Source organism: Gymnogyps californianus, chromosome 5 (assembly GCF_018139145.2).
Source record: "Gymnogyps californianus isolate 813 chromosome 5, ASM1813914v2, whole genome shotgun sequence".
Classification (NCBI taxonomy): Eukaryota; Metazoa; Chordata; class Aves; order Accipitriformes; family Cathartidae; genus Gymnogyps; species Gymnogyps californianus.
Window position 1 is genome coordinate 35130641 of NC_059475.1, and position 17879 is coordinate 35148519.

Genomic DNA, 17879 nt, shown 5'->3' on the forward strand with positions numbered 1-17879 from the left:
GATATCTAGCACTCCTAATATAGCACCTGGCTTTGCTAAAGGGCTCACGAGACAAATTGCTGCTGTAAGACTGAGCAACTAGTCTTAACTGCTTTTATTTTTAGCAGAACGTTCCAGCAGAAGAGATATTAACAGATATTCATCTGCCCCTGCAGGTAGCCATCATGCTGCCTCTTTTCATGTGAAAGAAAGAAATAGGGGGTAGGCCTGGCTGGGGATGATTGAAATCCCTCAAGGAGTGTTTTGCCTTGTGACTGCATCAAGGGCAGCATGGCTGTGTCTACACTCAGAAATCTTCAGAATCAAATTTGCCAGCTGTCCGTGCTACCTAACTGCATAAGTGCCTTTAGGTGGACAAGCTGTTACACCTGGAGTGAAAGCTCAGGAGCATCCCCTCGTCATAGTTTTAATGTAAAGAGTGCAGAGATGTCTTGCTTTGATACGTTATTCATGTCAAATTGGGCTTCAGTGATCCACAGAAGTATTACAACACACAAATAAAACTAGAGCACAAAGGTGTAAATATAAATGTCTTGTTGGTTTATTGTTCTTTGTACATAAGAAGCTTTATTGTACAACTTACACAACTTTAAAATGGAAAATGGTTAAAAATGTTTACAAAAAAGCATGTTCTTAGAAAATTATGCTAGTAAAAACATCGGGAGGAGGGAAGCAAAAAAAATCTTCAGTTCAGTGTGCAAACATTTTATAAAAATAGAAATACTAACTCTACAGGTAGCATTTCATGATAAATTATTTAAATAGCGTATCTACACAATTATGTGATTAACTATTACAATGGCAATGAGAAAAATAATTTATAAAAATACAAGCAATGGTATACAAGATGACAGCAAAAAATATAACACAACATTAGAAATTGTATTTGACTTTTTTTTCCAATGCCATTTCCTTATTGGGAATACATTTTCTGCAAAGAAATTTTGACTATGTACAGCATTAACTTTTTAGTACTACAGTAGCTTTAAAGTTTGTTAGACATTTGAACTCTGCTTAATCCAAAGGTTTTTCTCAGTCACACAACAATGAGGTAATATTTGTACGTAAAACTTGCACTGTGTTCATTTCTTTTCCTTTTTTGAAAGGACAAGGAAATGTTATAGGTGTAAGGATGCTGCCCCTTCTGTTGGGGAAAACAGTCTTCTTTTAATGTACATCAAGCCCTCTCCCTCTTTTGCAAGGAGCTGCTGAAGTTCTGTCTAGTCTGTGAAGAATTCCTTCTGTTGTAGCTGCACATCACTAGTTACAATAATTAGTGTGCAGCAGCACAAATGGCCAGTTTGAATGGTTACTGATTGCGGTCATTGTGCCTCTCTGCAATCTCCTCAGGGCAGGTATTCTGGTTCTGTCAGGCCCACTGACCAGTGGTAAAAGCACTGCAGACATTTCCCAGCACTAAATAACCACTAAGATGGTAAATGGCATTCCCTCATCTCTAGCACTATGGATGAGACAGGAACTGCTACCATCTAAAGGGACTTGAGTTTTAGCACTGCAGAACAGTTGCCTGCCAGGCTACCAACTGCCTTGCACAAAGAGAGGAAAAGCCAACATTGAGCTCAGACTGAGAAAAACAAATATCCCATTCCTCACCCCACCACTTTTCCCTACGCCTCAAAGCCTTTGTGGGAAAATTGCTCTTTGTAACAAATACATCACCACTATCTGCTCCAGACAAGATTTTTTTCTCAACTAAAACCCCTCTAGTTTCAACATAGAACAGAGTTAATAAATAATCTGTATTTACAATCTTACAGTCATGAAGACTTGTAACAATTATTAGGTGGATAGTCTTGACGCATTTCTTGTTGTTTTAATCAATAATCCCTCAGTCATTATAACATCCAGGATAGGTAAAAATAAATATTTTACAATTTCAGTATTATATCTACAGGCCCCTTCCCCTCCCCTTCAAAGAAGCAAGGGGTTTAAAGCGTCTATGGCATGTAGAAAAGGAATGTTTTCATTACTATTATTTTTGTGCCTTTTTAACCATAAAAAGTGAAGCACATGCTGGTTTTCTGGAGGACAGCACAGTGCTAGCTGAGATGGCGGTGCTTTCTGGCACCATATCTGAAAGAAAACATTTAAAGGTAAGAAAGATCTGCATCTAATCAGGAAAAACAGAATCTAATTGTAAATCCCAGTTCTCCCAAAGCTGGTGTGATCCAGTGTGCCAGTTTTTATCCTCTTTCCCCCTCCCACCAAGGAAATCAGTTTTAGAATATCTGTTTTGTCCTGTGTAAGAGCAGCTGATCTAGCTCACCACAAATAGAGTAAAAGGCTGTGTTTTCATCTGAAAGATATGACATAAAACAATAATCATTTCTCCAAGTTAAATGGATGTAAACCAAGGTGGCGCAGCCCTCAAAAAAATTCCTCTCCCCCATAAAGAAAAAAGACTCGGAGTTTCACCCTCCCACCCAAAAACCCTTTTTCCCCACACAATGAAAGGTCTTCAGTTTAAGTAGTCCACAGCACATCCAAAGATGTTTTTTTTTTTACAAAATGCTACTCCATGGGACCTCCAGTTAGAGGCAGTGACACTGCACTGTGATAAACAGCAAACAAATGTCTTTCCTACTGAAAGAAGTGTGCTTGTTCAGTGAAGACAATTCTCATTTGCAAGACACATTTGTTTCCTTCCACTTCAGCAGAGGTCAGATACCAAGTATGTTCTCACTTTCATTCTCTCAAAAGCATTCTCTTGAGGCAGATCATGTGTTTCGAGTCCACATTTACGCAGAAAGAAGAAAGGAAGGAATAATATAATGGTCCCAGGATTTGTAAGGCTAAACGTTTCAGAAGGTGCAATACCAGCATTTTTAAATAGTCTCTGGATCCAACAACCTCGTGATTACGGATCTGTGAAAGAGAAAAATTTAAGATATTTAAATATTTCTGTGTATTGTGCATGATTATGTCTACGACATTAATCCCTAGAGACATTTGTAAAGATATTGGTAAAGAAAACTGAAAGTGCTTAGGTACTTTCTTGAGTTAGACTTCAGCGTGTAGTCTATGTAACCATTACATAATGAAGTCACAATTTAAGAAGACTAGGGCACCTGGAACTAGTCATATGCACTTACCTCGACTGAACTGCAAGAGTGCAATATATGGACAACCTTCTACTTTGCTTGCTTTTAAGCAAATCAGTTTTTTGCATGTCAGACACTATCTTGCTTGCTAAAGTCAATATTTTGCATTTTCACCTTGGACTTTGTCAGCTGTGTAGATTCATTCTAGTCAGCATTTTAAAGGAGATTCAATATGTATTTCATATCTGGAACTTAACATGGATTACTGATACTTTGAAATAACAGGATAGAAATATACTTAGATTTTATATATTTAAACTTTTAACTGTGAAGAGTTTAATCAAGAAGGTGTCCTGTTTCTGCCTGCAGAACTCGCTTGAGATTGAGCCATGAAAGATCATGGGTGAACTTGCCCTCTTAGCTCTTATTTCTTGATCCATTCTATTTTTCTTGAGAGCAGCTGTCTTGAACCAATTCATTTATATAGGATCTCTTAAATGCAATGTCTTCCTTACCTCTGCATTCATATTTAAGATCTGAGAAGAACACCATTTCTTGAGAGAAGACAAATAATCCTAGCCGACCACCAGCATAGGTTTTGTCATAGATTGGTCCTGAGTCTGCCATGATTTTCTTCCCTTCATACATTACAACCCTACAAAGAGACAATAGGTCAGCCATCTTTGGCAAGCTTCTGTTAGGTTCATCTTTACAGACATCCACTTTCCTTGTGATCATTACTTAAGATAAAAGGATGATGCTCACCTGATGTAACCAGTCTTTGGTCTATGGCTGAGACGCCATCTGTATGCAGTGAAGTCTTTCCAGCCTATGTGACGAGGGTCATGCCACAGAGTTCTCACCTACAAAAGAATATTTTTTTATTAACCAAAGGTGTGAGATAACATAGCCATTATTTTGACATGAAGGTACCTTGATGATCATCATTATGACTAGTAAAGGCTTAAAGTAAGTCCTTAGGCTCTGTAATGGGGTCTTTTGAAATCAACTGCATTTAAGCTTACTTTTAAATATGAAAATAGGAAACTACTCCACAATTCCAGAAACAATGGATTCACTGCTTCTGGAAAGCCTGTCTGCAGCATGCAATCCCGTTAATTTTATACAATATTTTGCATGATTGGGGATAATTACAAGAGTTGTTGGTCTTTGCCAAGAAGACTATGCCATCCTGATCAGCATGTACAGACCCCCTGTAAGTGTCTAACTTCTTGGAAGAACAGCCTGCCTTACAGTGCAGAAGAGTAGGTTATCAAAGTGCCACTCTTACCTGGCCAGAAGTGTTTCCTGTGTGCCACAGAGCATTACGAAGGTGTTCTCCTGGACCAGTGGTGGAATTCACAACTTTGATGGAGAGACCTGAGTAGCCTTGAGCTTTGGTTGGTGTGGAGTCCCAGTAAGACTGGGTGATCTGCTTCCACATGACAACATAGAAACGACTGCTAGATTGGTAGCCAAATACAAAGCCAGCATAATCATCATCCCTTTCTGTATTGATGAAGAAGGTGCCACTGAAGTCCACAGCATTGAATTCATCAAAACCTATGGGGGTGTTAAAGGAGAAAGTTTTAGGTGCTGCTCTTTTGCAAGTCTTAAACAACTCCCTAACAGATTCTCAGGTTCTCCCCCCGCCAAAAAAACCCCAAACAGTGTAATGCCTGTGGGAGTTAAAATTTTCCCCTTACCGACTGCAAGGCCAGGGTCACAGTTGACTGTCTGAACCAGTTCTTTACCCTGGTGACGAACAACCCAGTTTGGATCATTTTGGGATGTTCCTTTGGGATCCAGGGGAATCATCTGAAATCTTCGGAAGTCAGTCTCACTAATGTCCACATTTTCAGGGCAGATATCATCAATGTCTGGCACACTGTCTTGGTCAAAGTCATCTTTGCAAGCATCTCCACGTCCATCACCTGCAGGACACAATTTCACCATTATATCACCATTATGGTTTGCTTCCAAGTCTTACAACTTGGAGTCGAAATCTTAATTGCAGATCTCTGACTGCCCAGGTACTGCTGGCAGACACACTACAGAAGCCACAGCAGCTACTGTATAAATGCCCTTTCACTCCAGCCTGATAGTGACTTAGGAAAAAGTTGGATATGTGGTCATTTTTACATTGCTTGTTACTCCTGAGGAGTACTACAACAACAGTACAGACATTCTGTCTTTGTTACTTGGAAGTTTTACCCAACCCTAAATAGTGTGAAAAAAAAATAGCATCAAACTATTGGAAGATACGCTTAAAATGTTACTATGATACTGGCCATCTTACCATCAGAATCAGCTTGATCTGGGTTGGCAACCAGTCTGCAGTTATCTTTGTCATCAGGGATACCATCGTTGTCATCATCATGGTCACAGGCATCACCTTTTCCATCCTTGTCATGGTCAGCTTGATTGGCATTGGGCACATAGGGGCAGTTATCAAGATTATTTTGATGGCCATCTTCATCTATGTCCTGATTGTTGTCACACTGATCACCTATGCGGTCAGAATCAGTGTCTTCCTAAGAAAGGGAACAATAAAGAACATTTTAAAAAGCCACTTAAAAAAAGGCTGAAATAGGAGTCTTAATAGCTAGAATTAATTGGGATTTCTGCTTGCTTTAGCAAGAGCTAAGATGGATGTAGTGAGGTATTAGGATTAATACACACTTAAAGCTGCCCGTGCTAACTGGTTTTGAGCTGCTTTAGTGTTGCCCTGGTTTTAATTTGAATCCACAGCAGCAGAAAGCAGTGTGGTCATCAGCTTCTTGTCTTCTCCCTTCTGCCATGTGACTCTTCTGTCACTAGTTTACCATACTGGACACAGGGTACTTTACCTCCCACCTCCTCTAGCAGCTCCCTGGTTCCAAAGGTCAGGTAAGGGTAGGACTACTACCTAGCCAGTAGAGACTGTAACATTAAATCATAGTCTACCAAGTCTTGGTTTTACAGCTTCCACACCATATCATAATTTTCTTTATCATGAAAGTCTATAATGCTCTTCATGCCCCTTGACTCAGCCAAGACAATTATTCCCTTAGTGGCAAAGACTGCATGAACTGCTGTGCTTGCTGATCACGTATTTTAGGCAGTCATTTGCTTAGTCAGCTTCTAAAATAAGAAAAACAATCCAGTCATCCCTGAGGCTGCCTCAAGGTTTAGTCTAGTAGCCTTGTCAACACTGGTGGATGACCCTGGTGTTGGTGTAGACAGAAGGCATAGCACACAGTTTGAATAGCTACTCATTCTGCCGTTTGAAATCTAGTATCTTTGCTTCTAGAACTTGATTAGAAAAGTGTCTGAAAAACCATTAGAGTCTTACATTAAGATTTCAAAGTGTTAAGAGAAACATTGCCTGAAAGGATCTTCAGGCACTTTCCAGCCTCAGGTGGGGAAGCAGTAAAGCAAGCAGAAAAGACTAAGAAATTTTATATTATCTGTTTAAATCCTTCAAGTAACACTGCTTTTAGAATATATGACCATACTACACTAGATTCCACTGATTTGCAACAGCTTTTCTAACTGTTCAAACATTCCAGTTATGTCCCTGAAGCTATTAAACTTACAGCCTTGTACTTGACAGGATGGCACAGGCTTTATCTACTTCTGCCTTCAAATGTTTTGAACCAGTAAGTTGTGTGAGAGGCTGGATCCCCCTAGATTTTTATGAAGGGGAATTTCAAAAGTGTCAGAATATGCCTTTTCCTTAGAGAAAAGCAACCTGTGCTGCCTTAAACTTACTGGTAGAAAAGTTACCTTTTGAAATGCAGCTGTTTCAAACTTAAGGACAAAGATTAGAGAGTGACTGTGTGTCTAAGTGAACACAGCACTACAGGCTATGAAGAGGGCAGTTCCTACCTACCTAGATTTCATACAATGCTCCCAGGAATTTCATATCCTCACTATGAGGATCACCGCAACTGATAAACCTAAGAAATGTTTAGGAGATGAGTACACACAATAGTCTCAGATCTTCACTAGAGTTACTTTTCAGAAGATACCTAGCAGCTGTTTGAACTGTGAGGGCATGTTATTTGATAAAGGCACCATTTGGCAAAATAATAAGAATGATTTGTGACAAGTCAAATTTAAGCTGTAACTTGTTATTCAAATATTTTCTACAATACACAACATATTATATTTTTTTTATAATACCAGTCTTCTATTTATATAGTGCAAATCCCCTACCTGGTCAGGATTGTGTTCCAGTGGACAGTTGTCACACTGATCTCCAACACCATCCAAGTCTGTATCCCTCTGGTCTACATTGTAGACATATTGGCAGTTGTCCATTTCATTAAGCACCCCTGCAAAATTAAGGAAAGTTCATGAATGAAAGTCAGACATCTAAATACTGCAAAGGACTGTATAAAGCCACCACATACTTCTTGATATATTTTTGAAAGCATTTTGAGCAGCATTTGAAAGCTTTGAAACTTGACTCATCACTAGCTCTGCCACACACTTCTGTTCCTACTGCCTGCGAGAGTAGAGCTAGAATTTAACTGTGCCAAAATGTGTATATTTCAAAGCAAATTTCCATTAGCTGTAACTGTTACTTCAGTAGTCTTTATGTCCTGAAACCACCAGAGGAGAACTTTTGTGTGTTCAGGGATGAAATTCTGGTAGGAAATCAGTAGTACATTGGGTGCATTTGATCGATCTGTGATTAGAAAACCATCTACAGGAGTGATTAGAGGCCACCTACCATCTCCATCAATATCCACTGCACATGCATCTCCTTCTCCGTTGTTGTCAGTGTCAGTTTGATCAGGGTTGTGATTGTAGGGGCAGTTATCACAGCGGTCACCAACATCATCCCTGTCATAGTCATACTGCTGTGGGTTGTAGATGAATGCACAGTTGTCCTGCAAGAGCGAGAAAGATGTCAAGCTTTAAAAAGAGCCAGATTAAAGCTTTAACCAGATTCTGGTTATGCTTGTACTGCTATATGAAAGGAGAAATGAAAGGCAGGGAAACAATTAAAACTGGAATGCTTCTATCTCAGAACACCCTGTTGCTTGCATAAGTGTAGCAATGGCTGAATAAAAATGAAGATTCACTTCCAAAGCTCAACCAGCTGCAGAAAGTTTGTCTGCATAGTTATGCATATCTAAAGGTTTTGAGGATAGCTGTCAGTGCCAGCAATTTCCTATGGTCCTCTCTTAAGATTAAGGTCAGAAGCTAGACCCCAGCCTTAGGAAGGGGAATGGGAGAGCTACATTCTCAAAGGCTGTTCTTTTGTGTTGTCTTACCCGGTCATCAGGAATACCATCATCATCATCATCATTGTCACAAGCATCACCAATCCCATCCTTATCATAGTCTTCCTGCCCAGAGTTGGGCAGATTAGGGCAGTTATCCTAGAAAGGAGGAAGTACACAGATGTGTTTACTCCTGGCATGATTACAATAGGGATTTTAGCAGGTAAGATCTAATCATTAGGCAAAATCATCATACCTCAATCAGGTAGGTGTTATCTTACTGTAATTCTCTCAATTTTAGCTAGTCATTACTGTGAGGATAAGTCTTAGAAAGCCATAGTTCAAATCATTTTTAAAACAAGGATTTGGCTGCTTTTGAGAATCTTACCCTCTTTCTTCCCCTGGAGATAGATATCTGTCAGAGCAAAGCTAATATAGGCATAGCCTAAACTAGAGTCTTCCTAGAACATTTATAACAAACATTTAAAATTGTCTCGGGCTTCATTTTTTTTCCCATATTGCAGGAATATCTAAAGCAACAGCAAGAGTCTCTTAGCAATACCTTGACAATGGTATCCCTACATAGAGGGGTATTTTACCATTTTTATTTGCAGAGAGGATAGTTTAATAGCTCTAACTAGACAGACACTTGCTTTATACCTCAAACCTAACATATTTTGTATATTTCTCAGACAGGCAGGCTGTTATAATGGTAGATGGGACAACAGGATAAACTTACTTTTTTACAGTGGTAAGTGGCATTGGCAACACAAACAAGGTTCTCATTTGGCCATCCATCCAAGTCAGTATCTTCTCCACAGATTATGCCATTGCCAGCATAGCCTGGTTTACATTCACAGCGATACATGGGGTCACTGAAGTGGCCAAGGTAATTGCATTTGGCATTCTTGTTGCAGTCATGTGTTCCATCTGTGCATGGATTACGTGGCTTGCAGACCTAGAAGACCACACAGAGATTAAATCCACTGGAAACATCTTTTTATCCCTCATTTTCCCCCAGAGATTCAAATAAAACATGGAGAATACATGCTTGTTTTGATCAGAGAGCCTTCAATCAGAAAAAAGCCTCATATGTTACTTTCTTCCACTCCCCAACTCCAGTAGCAGTCTTGGCACTAATTATTACTTTTCTTGTTCAAACCTTATTTATTTTCAAATGGAACCAAGCACTAAAATATCTCTAAGGCTCATATTGTTGTATCATAAGTGAATACTGATTAAATTACTCTCCTAAAGTTACGTATAACATTTGAACCCTCCATGGCTGAGAAGGACAGTGATTTTTAAAACTCATTTTGAACTCCAATAGAAACTGCTTAATGCTCCTCCTGTTCTGAATCACAGAGGATGGTGTTTTATTAAATGTACCAAGTCCTTCTTCCCTGAAATGCATAGGTGCTTTCTGTTCAGAAACTTTGAGATTTTATAGCCCAGAACAGTTCAAGTTGACAATACCTGTTTGTTAGCCATGGCGTCCTCGACACTGCGACCAAATGGCTGTGTCCCAGTGAAACGTGGTGGACAAGGCAGACAGTTGTACCCAGGTTCAGTATTCTCACACCTGTGCACTCCATTGAAGACAAAGCAGGCATCAGGAACCTCTTTGCACTGAAATACGAGTTTGACATAGAGGAGAACAACAGTTAGCGTTATCAAAACACCAGGATTTTATTCTCCCTTCCCATTTTCTTTCACTCCCTTTCAAGGAGCAAACTCTAGTCTTCTTACCTCATCAATATCTTGGCAGTGGACACCATCACCATGGTAGCCAGCAGGACAGGCACCACACTTCCAGGAACCATCAGGGGAGCTGGTACATGTAGTCCCCGCAAAGCAGGGATTAGACAGACACCCATCTGAGAAACAAATGAGAAAGTGTTACGATGAGGGATGTTTACCATGCTGCTACAATACTGTATTTGGCCGATATGCTGGTTTAAAATTCTAGCACTCGTGTTTTACAGACTTATGTCAAATTTTTTAACCAGTATTTTCAAGATTGTCTACAACCTTCAGATGTTTGTGGGAAAATGGATACTCACCAATTGGACAGTCCTGTTTGTTGCACACCTGAGTCCCTGTAGCTTCACCTACGCAAGTCTTCCCACCATACTGAGGCTCAGGATTATTGCAGAGACGGCTACGTTTTTGAAGTCCTCCTCCACATGTCACTGTGCAAGCGTCCCATGGAGACCATGGTCCCCAGTTGCCATTAACTAAAGGGAGACAGAAGTGAGAAGACATGTATAGCTTTAAATTCAGTGGTACAACTAGTTTCTACCCGAGTAAGAACTTCTACTTTTGTAGCGGGAGCACTTCAGACATTGTTCAGACATGAATGACAGAATTAATGGACTCCATGGAAGAGCCATAGAACAGTTTAGTTTCCTCTAAACAGTTTTGTTTCATCTGAAACTAAGCTGGGAGGTTTTACTTAGCCCACCTCTAAGTTTAAAGAGAGAAGATTACTAGAACTAGATTATATAGCAACTACTCAGGAAGTTCAACGTTTAAGCTACCGAATAGTAGCTACCACCTGGACACACTTACTTGGGCAAGGATCTTTCTGGCAGGATTTGTTTTCTCTTGCCTCACCCTCACAAGGTTTGCCATTCAGCTGTGGTACTGGAGAGTTGCAGAGACGAATTCTAGTGATGATGCCCGTGCCACAAGTGACAGAACATGATGACCATGGTGACCAGTGACTCCAGCCACCATCCTGTTTAACTACAAGAGAGAGATGTCTGTTATTAACAGAGGTTCTGAAGAACAGACTTCAGCTGCACAGCACCTAGGACATAGCCAGTACCAGAACTGTACCAAAGACTCCATATATATTGGATAGCCTCAGCACCATCACAGATCAAGTTGTTTCGTCACTAGAGAAATTGCATACCTAAACTGGCCTCAAATTTTGTCCTGGGAGCAGTGCCCAAACATGCCTATTTACTGCATTAACTATCTGCTCCCCTTTACCTGATTAATATAAGTCCTTAAAGCTAGGAGCCAATGCTCCATCCCAGTGACAGAGCTACATTGTAATCTTTGCTGTTAACATTAAGCCAATAAAACACAGGCCGCTTTTATTAGCGGTGTGAGTAGATTAAGTACTTACATCTCTTATCGCACTCCTGAAGGTGGCAAGTCCGAGTCTGTACAGAAGACCCTTCACAGCGGTTATTGAGACTGTCACAGGATCGCCCTCTCTGCTGAATCCCATTCCCACAGGTCACAGAACATGAAGTCCATTCAGACCAAGGAGACCATCCATCATCTGCGTAGTCGCTAGCTGCAGAGGGATACAGCTCTGAATAAGACTCCAGGTACGTGTTTTTCCATAGTCTTTTCTCCCACCCCTCTCTCCACAAAAAAAGGACACAACTGTCCTCAAAAGCCACATGCATCGTCCTTTCTTGTACAAGATAAAGGCCATGAACTCAAATGTTTCAGTGCTCACATGCATCATCTAAGTGATTAAACTCAAAGAGGCATCAGGCTAGCCTTACTCCAGCAGTGCAAGGTTATATCCAGTTGTGGTATACTTTAGAGCAGCATGTGTCTAGCTAGATGAAGCCAACTGCTATAGAAGTGTGAAGGTATTAAAGTACTTACGCCAGCATCGCGGGCAGCACTCCCCATCAGGCACAGTGGCGTTGGAACAAGGCATGAGAGGACAGGACACTTTCCGGCATATAGTGGCAGAGTTCTATAAAGAATTGTGAGAACTGAAATAAGCAAGTAGAATATAAACAATGTCTGGAGTCTGGTTAAATGATAAAGAGATCTTTTCTGCAGCACTTAAAGACTTAATAGCACATCTAAAGCAGAGACCCTTGTATTTAGAGCTAATACAAGCCAAGGGTAGTCCCAGGTATTTTTAGTCAAACTTCATCTCATTCCTATTTTCAGCCATTATTTTTCAGTTGAGAGCAGAAGTATTTTGGTTTTGCAGAAGTTGATCAAGAGTAGCTACCAGATGCTGGCTAGAGTAAAAGACTATCACGTGATACCCAAAGTATAAGGTCAGACTTCAAGGGAATGAAACAAGAATGGGAAGCCAACTTTCTTTTCAGTTAATATGGATTTAAGCTGATTATATGGTAAAGATAAAATGACTTTAGTGGACTCTGCTCAAGAGCCATGAAATCTGTAACTTATACTTAGAGGTCTTTGATCTTTAAGCCAAGCAGGCAGGGTAAGAACACCCACCTCCAATCTCAATGAGAGCTAAAGGGCAGTCTGTAGTTTTGCTTCTTGAAGGTAGCAGCTTGGTCAGAAGAATGCTCTCATGATTACTATTTTAATCTCCTCAAGCAAATGACTACATTAAGGCAATTACAGCTAACACTGAGTAAGAGGGTTGGTAGGGAAGACACAAATGCAGAAGTCACAGTATCATTTGCTGACTACAAGACAAAAGATGTAGAGACCTATAGAAGCAGATGCAGAACTTGGTGAGATACCTTGGATTGCACATGTACAAATACTCAGCCTTTAGTTTCTAAGCAGTGGCAGGCTAGTTAACCCACTCTTTGGTAGACTGGTACTCCAAGATGCTTTTGCTAAGGTACACTTACAGTTAAAGGGAGGAAGCAAAGAGTTTAAAGAAACTCTGAAACTCTATGTTTTGGTGTACTTTTACAACATTCCACAGAAGCGGAACACAAAGCATAAATATCTTGCCAGGTGATCCCGGGATTTAAACAGCTAAACTGAAATCTGGAAGGGATTGCTGTTCCATATAATCTGTAACAGCTAATAGGACACAGCTAGAAGCATTTGTTAAAGAAAAACCTTGTAAGTTTAAGAGCCTTTACTTAGTACTAGAATGTCTTTTCCTACTAAGCCAGCAGGAGGTTCAGTGAGGCCAGAAGGTGGATCTAAAGTATTCCAGGGAGAAAAACTGATAGTACTATAAATTTGTTCTGTTGATGCTGATTTCTAGTTTACTCATGGACTTATGTAAAGAATACAGGTATTCCCCAAATTAAGGAACTAAAAGTGTGTTAACAGCTGTATCAGAGTGATGTTTTGTATAATTTTCTAAAATACTGCTGTTGTAACACTGTATGAAAGCTGCCTTTATACCAGAGATCCAGTAGGATGAAATAAACTGAATAATTCTCTGGCTACTGTAGTATGCCCAGTTCTGTGTAGGATTCACTCTTTCTAACAAAGAATGCCATTTAGAAATATCCGTTGATTTCAACTCATGAATTTATATACAGAGGACTTATGAATGTGAGGAATCTTACCTGGCAGGTACATTCAGTGCAGCTGTCAATAGTCCACTCTTCTTTATTTTTGTGCAAGATTCCATTATGAATGCATACTCCAGGAGTGATCTGGACGACTTTAGCAATGAGTTCATTTTCTTCAGTCTTGAGGGGGGGAGGGGCAGGGGAGAGAAGCAGAGAGAAGATATTTAGAAGTTAATACAGAAAACACCCTTTTCCACAAAAGTCGCAAAGTTATTACTGTTTATCCAGGCTCTCAAAGGGCAGGTTATAATTCATTCAGTAAGTGCCAGTTAATGAAAGGTACCATGAATTTAACCAACACTCACCACTTTGCGAACTCTGTCTTGAAGTGTTGTAACCATGGACCGGAGCCCTTGCAGTTCCACAAACATATTTGTTAGTTCATCACAGGAAAACCCACAGACTGCTTGGATGTCCTTTGTTTTATGGCCAATGTAATTAGTGCGGATAGCTGGGCTGGAACCATTGATCGGGTTGTCCAAAGTAATGATTGCACTAGTGGCTAAGACAAAAACACACATAAAGTAAATGCATTTTTTACCATGTGCATTTATCATTCCAGGGTAACACCTGCTAAACAGCTGCCACCAGATTCATTAGGGTGCCTGCAGAAATATAATCTTATTTCTTATGCAACACGGATTTGCATGTCAGCATACTTCTGAGTTCTGTTTCAACTTGTCTTTCTAACGTAATGAGGAATCTTATTTTTAATAGGTCATTGGATTCAGAAGATTGCAAACTTACAGCTGGAGCAGCCTTTGTTCCTCAGGATAGTTTCCAGAGTTGTTCCAAACACAAACCGCACATTCTGCAGCAGTCCCTGTGGACAGAGGAAGAATTACAGCTACTTGCAGTGACTGCAAGGGAAAGTACAACTTGCATAGAGAGAGCTTGTAGGCACTTAAGGTGACGTAAGATCATTAAGAGTAATTTAATGACAGACAGATGGCAAAGTGAAACACGTTGCTTTATTCTCCTTAATGATAACAAGCCCGGCTTCCTAACATTCTCATCCTTGACCACAAGGACCTGGCAACTCTCCAGGCAGGAAGGAAAAAAACCCATGGATTTCTGAATCTTGTATAATAAGCTGAGCAACAAAGCTACAACTACCTGTTTGGAAGCTTCAGTGCTGCCTTATTGCTGCAGAAAGTTCTGTCCCTGCAAATCTGATGCTTCACCCTTCAAACTCCATTATTAAAGTTTATTAGATTTAGAGGTGGTCCATATCAGATGTACACAAACTAGTCAGTGGTGGAACCCTTTCTCCCCGTTACCCATGTCTTTGTAGCTATTTAGGCTGGTTGAGTAGCTAATGCACCTTCAAGGCGGATGACTGAAAATACTAGGCAAAAACGTACGTGAAAGTCTTACCTGGAAGTTGTCATTAACTCCCCCTTTGGCAATACGGAGCCTGGCACTGCTGGCCAGGTCCCTAGTGAAGATGTTCTGGATGGGGATGTCCAGTTCAGCGTTCTCCATTTTCTCACACCCCACATAGAGCTGAGCCCGGTCCTCCTGCACAAACAGGGTGATATTCTTCCAATGTCCTGTAGCCAGCAAGGCATCCTCTACTGACACTAATTGCTGCTTGCCATCACCAGAAAGGCTCAGGTCCAGGGTGCCTGCCTTGCCATTTGATACTAGACTGAAGACATGACCAGAGCCATCTTTCCGTTCCACAGACAGCAGTGTGCCTCTACTCTTCTTGGCTTGCCGGAGAGTGGCCAGGAGGATGAAGCCCTTCTCAGCATGGATGGCATCTAATAAGTCTTGGAACTTGGAGTCAGGGACAGCAGGGATGCGACTGGCGTCTTCAATGCGGTAAGCAGGGCTGGAAGATTCTGGTCCCTTCACCAGGTGCACCCCGGGTGCCCGGCGCCCGGCTCCCTTCCGAATGAAGCCAATGAGTTCAAAGAGATCGAAGACACTGTTATCATCACTCCTGGACTCTGCAGAGAGATCAGAACAAGCATCATGAGCAAAGCACAAGAGGATGAGTAGGTGCCTATCTCCCAGGATTGCTTAACATAGTGGCTCATGGTGCATATGGTGCAAGGTACAGCGCCTCACATTAGAGCGCAGACAGTAGCTCTGATGGTACGGCAGTCCCACCAGGAGCTGCTGTGTGGCAGTACACATGCATTCTTGTACAGGAGCCAGTCGGCACAGGAGTGCCAGGTACCTGCTGACTGACACACAAAGGTAGCAGCTGTTCTGGCACCTCATCAGACTCTAGCAGAGCAGAAACAGACAGCAGAAGCCCAGACTGCAATATTCCTGCGCTAGGATACAGCACAGTGAGCTTGCTTAGTCCGGCTGGGTGACAGCAAGCACAGTAGCAGCTTCTCTATAGCATCACGACAGCAGCCTACTCCCCCATTCCTTCTTCAGCCAGCTCCTACATCATGTTCCCCCTTTCCTCTGCCCAACGCAGAGGCGGACAAGCTATGTGTGCAAGTCCTGGAGATTCTGCGTTCCTATTTCTGAAGGTTACATGAACTCCACAGCAGAGAAAGTCTCCTGTTCCCAACTAGCTGATGCTCAGGTTAAAAAGTTTTTGTTCATTGAAAGCTTTGGAGCTCTTCACCACCGAGCACAATTCCAGCTGCCTACGCAGACACCAAGAAGTGTTTTCTTTTTTCTTTTTTTCCCCTTCCCTGACCGCTCCGAGTACCAGCACAGAGCTGGTCTTACCTGCAGTGCGCTTGGCCTCCGAGACGCCGAGCATGAGGAGGAGGAAGAGAACAGTCGTTGGCCCCATGGCAAAGGTCTGTCTCTGAACCAGCCTGGGGACAGCCACAAGGAAGAAGGTCACCGCGCTGCCGTCGCACCCAGGACCTACCGCCCGGCGCACCGGCACCAGCGGCTCCCGCGGCAGGAAGGCTGCGCAGCGGGAGGCAGCGGGGACAGGGCAGGTGCCCCCCGCCCGCCGCCGCCCCCGGAGGGGACAGCGAGCGCGGCAGGAGCCGCTTCAGCACTTACCTCCGGGGAGAGCGATCCGGGCAGGCAGCGCCGGCCTCCCGCACCTCCGGGTACCGGCGACCAATATTCTCGGGCAGCCCCCGACTGTCCCGGCGAGGGAGGGCGAAGAGCGGCGCCTCGTCGGGGCGGGCGGAGCGGCGGGTCCCGGGCGAGGCGGCGGTGGGCGACGGGAGCGGCGCTGCCGGGACACTGCGGGCGCCGGGCGCCGCGCGCGCCTTTAAAGGGTGGCTCGCATTCCACCGCGCGCGGCGGGCCAATCAGCGGCGGCGGGGCAGGAAGCGGGAGGCGGGAGCCGGGTGGCTCCGCGGCCAGAGACAACTTTCCACAGGGGCCGGGGGGCGGGGACGGGCCCGCCGCCACCACCGCCGCCGCCGCCGCCGCCGCCGCGCCCCGCCGGCCGCGGGAGCGGGCGGCCGCCGCGCCCCTTCTGACGGGCGGCGCCGCGCCCGGCCGCGCCACTTGGGGGCGCCCCGCGAGCTCGTACGGCACTTGTCCTTCAGGGCCCGTCCGCCGCTCCTCGGCCCCGCGGCGGGCGCGACGCCGCCGGCTCCCTGTCGCCTTCTCCGCCCTCGTCCTCCGAGGCCCTCGGGGCCCTCGTCCCCCGAACCTGCGGTGAACCGCGTCTGGCGCCCGTTCCCCGCCGCTCCGCGCCTGTCCCCCTGCCCGCCCGGCGTCCCGGTCCTGCCCTCCGGCCCTTGGCTCCCGGCCGCTCGCACTGGCCGTAGCCCCGCGCTAAGGGGTAAGGGTGTCCCGGCCTTGCTGTGTCCGCCAGCCAGCCGCAGCCCCTGCGGCCGGCGGGCACCCCAGGAGGAGGGCTTGAGGGGGCGGACCCCGCCGCAGGTGTCTGCCGGCGGCCCGGCTGGGACGTAGAGGAGAGGTGTGCCTAAATGCCACTGCCTCCGGCTGTCTCGAGTCACTTAATGAAAGCAGTCTTCAATTAATTAACTTAATTCATTTAATGAAAAGCTTCTCTTCCTGCCCACTGGTCGCAATACGCAGCACACAGGACACTGGGTCTACAAAAGGGGCAATAATGTAAATTCTCGTTAGCTCTTTCTGTCCACCCTTGGAAAGGACGTGGGCCAGGTCATGTGGGGGAAGAGAGGGGAACGATGGTGGGGGAGGAAGGCAGGCTGGAGGAACGGGGGAGCCTGGCGCCTTCTCCTTCCGACTCCATTTCTTGTCACTGGAGAAGAGTGCATGGGGATGACCCTCGGTTAACAACTTCACTTAAGGAATGAAATGACTAACGCTATACTGCAGCTGAGAATCTCCTGTAGCGGCTTTGTTTAATGAACAAAATGACTAACGCTACTTCAGCCGAGAATTTC

General features: G+C 43.7%; 1 protein-coding gene across 1 annotated transcript; it reads right to left on the bottom strand.

The window, feature by feature from the left end:
• Nucleotides 1–519: 519 nt before the first annotated feature.
• On the bottom strand, nt 520–16693 carry THBS1 (thrombospondin 1). The gene is made up of 22 exons (XM_050896795.1): nt 16549–16693; nt 16261–16352; nt 14938–15515; nt 14308–14383; nt 13866–14062; nt 13555–13680; nt 11912–12005; nt 11415–11588; nt 10850–11026; nt 10342–10515; nt 10028–10155; nt 9755–9907; nt 9018–9236; nt 8330–8437; nt 7783–7942; nt 7263–7381; nt 5362–5596; nt 4769–4996; nt 4354–4625; nt 3828–3925; nt 3578–3717; nt 520–2886 (listed from the first exon to the last, which is right to left on the bottom strand). The coding sequence occupies exons 2-22, from the start codon at nt 16325–16327 to the stop codon at nt 2879–2881; spliced, it is 3531 nt and encodes a 1176-aa protein (XP_050752752.1). The 5' UTR covers nt 16328–16352; nt 16549–16693; the 3' UTR covers nt 520–2878.
• Between the last annotated feature and the right edge of the window lie 1186 nt (nt 16694–17879).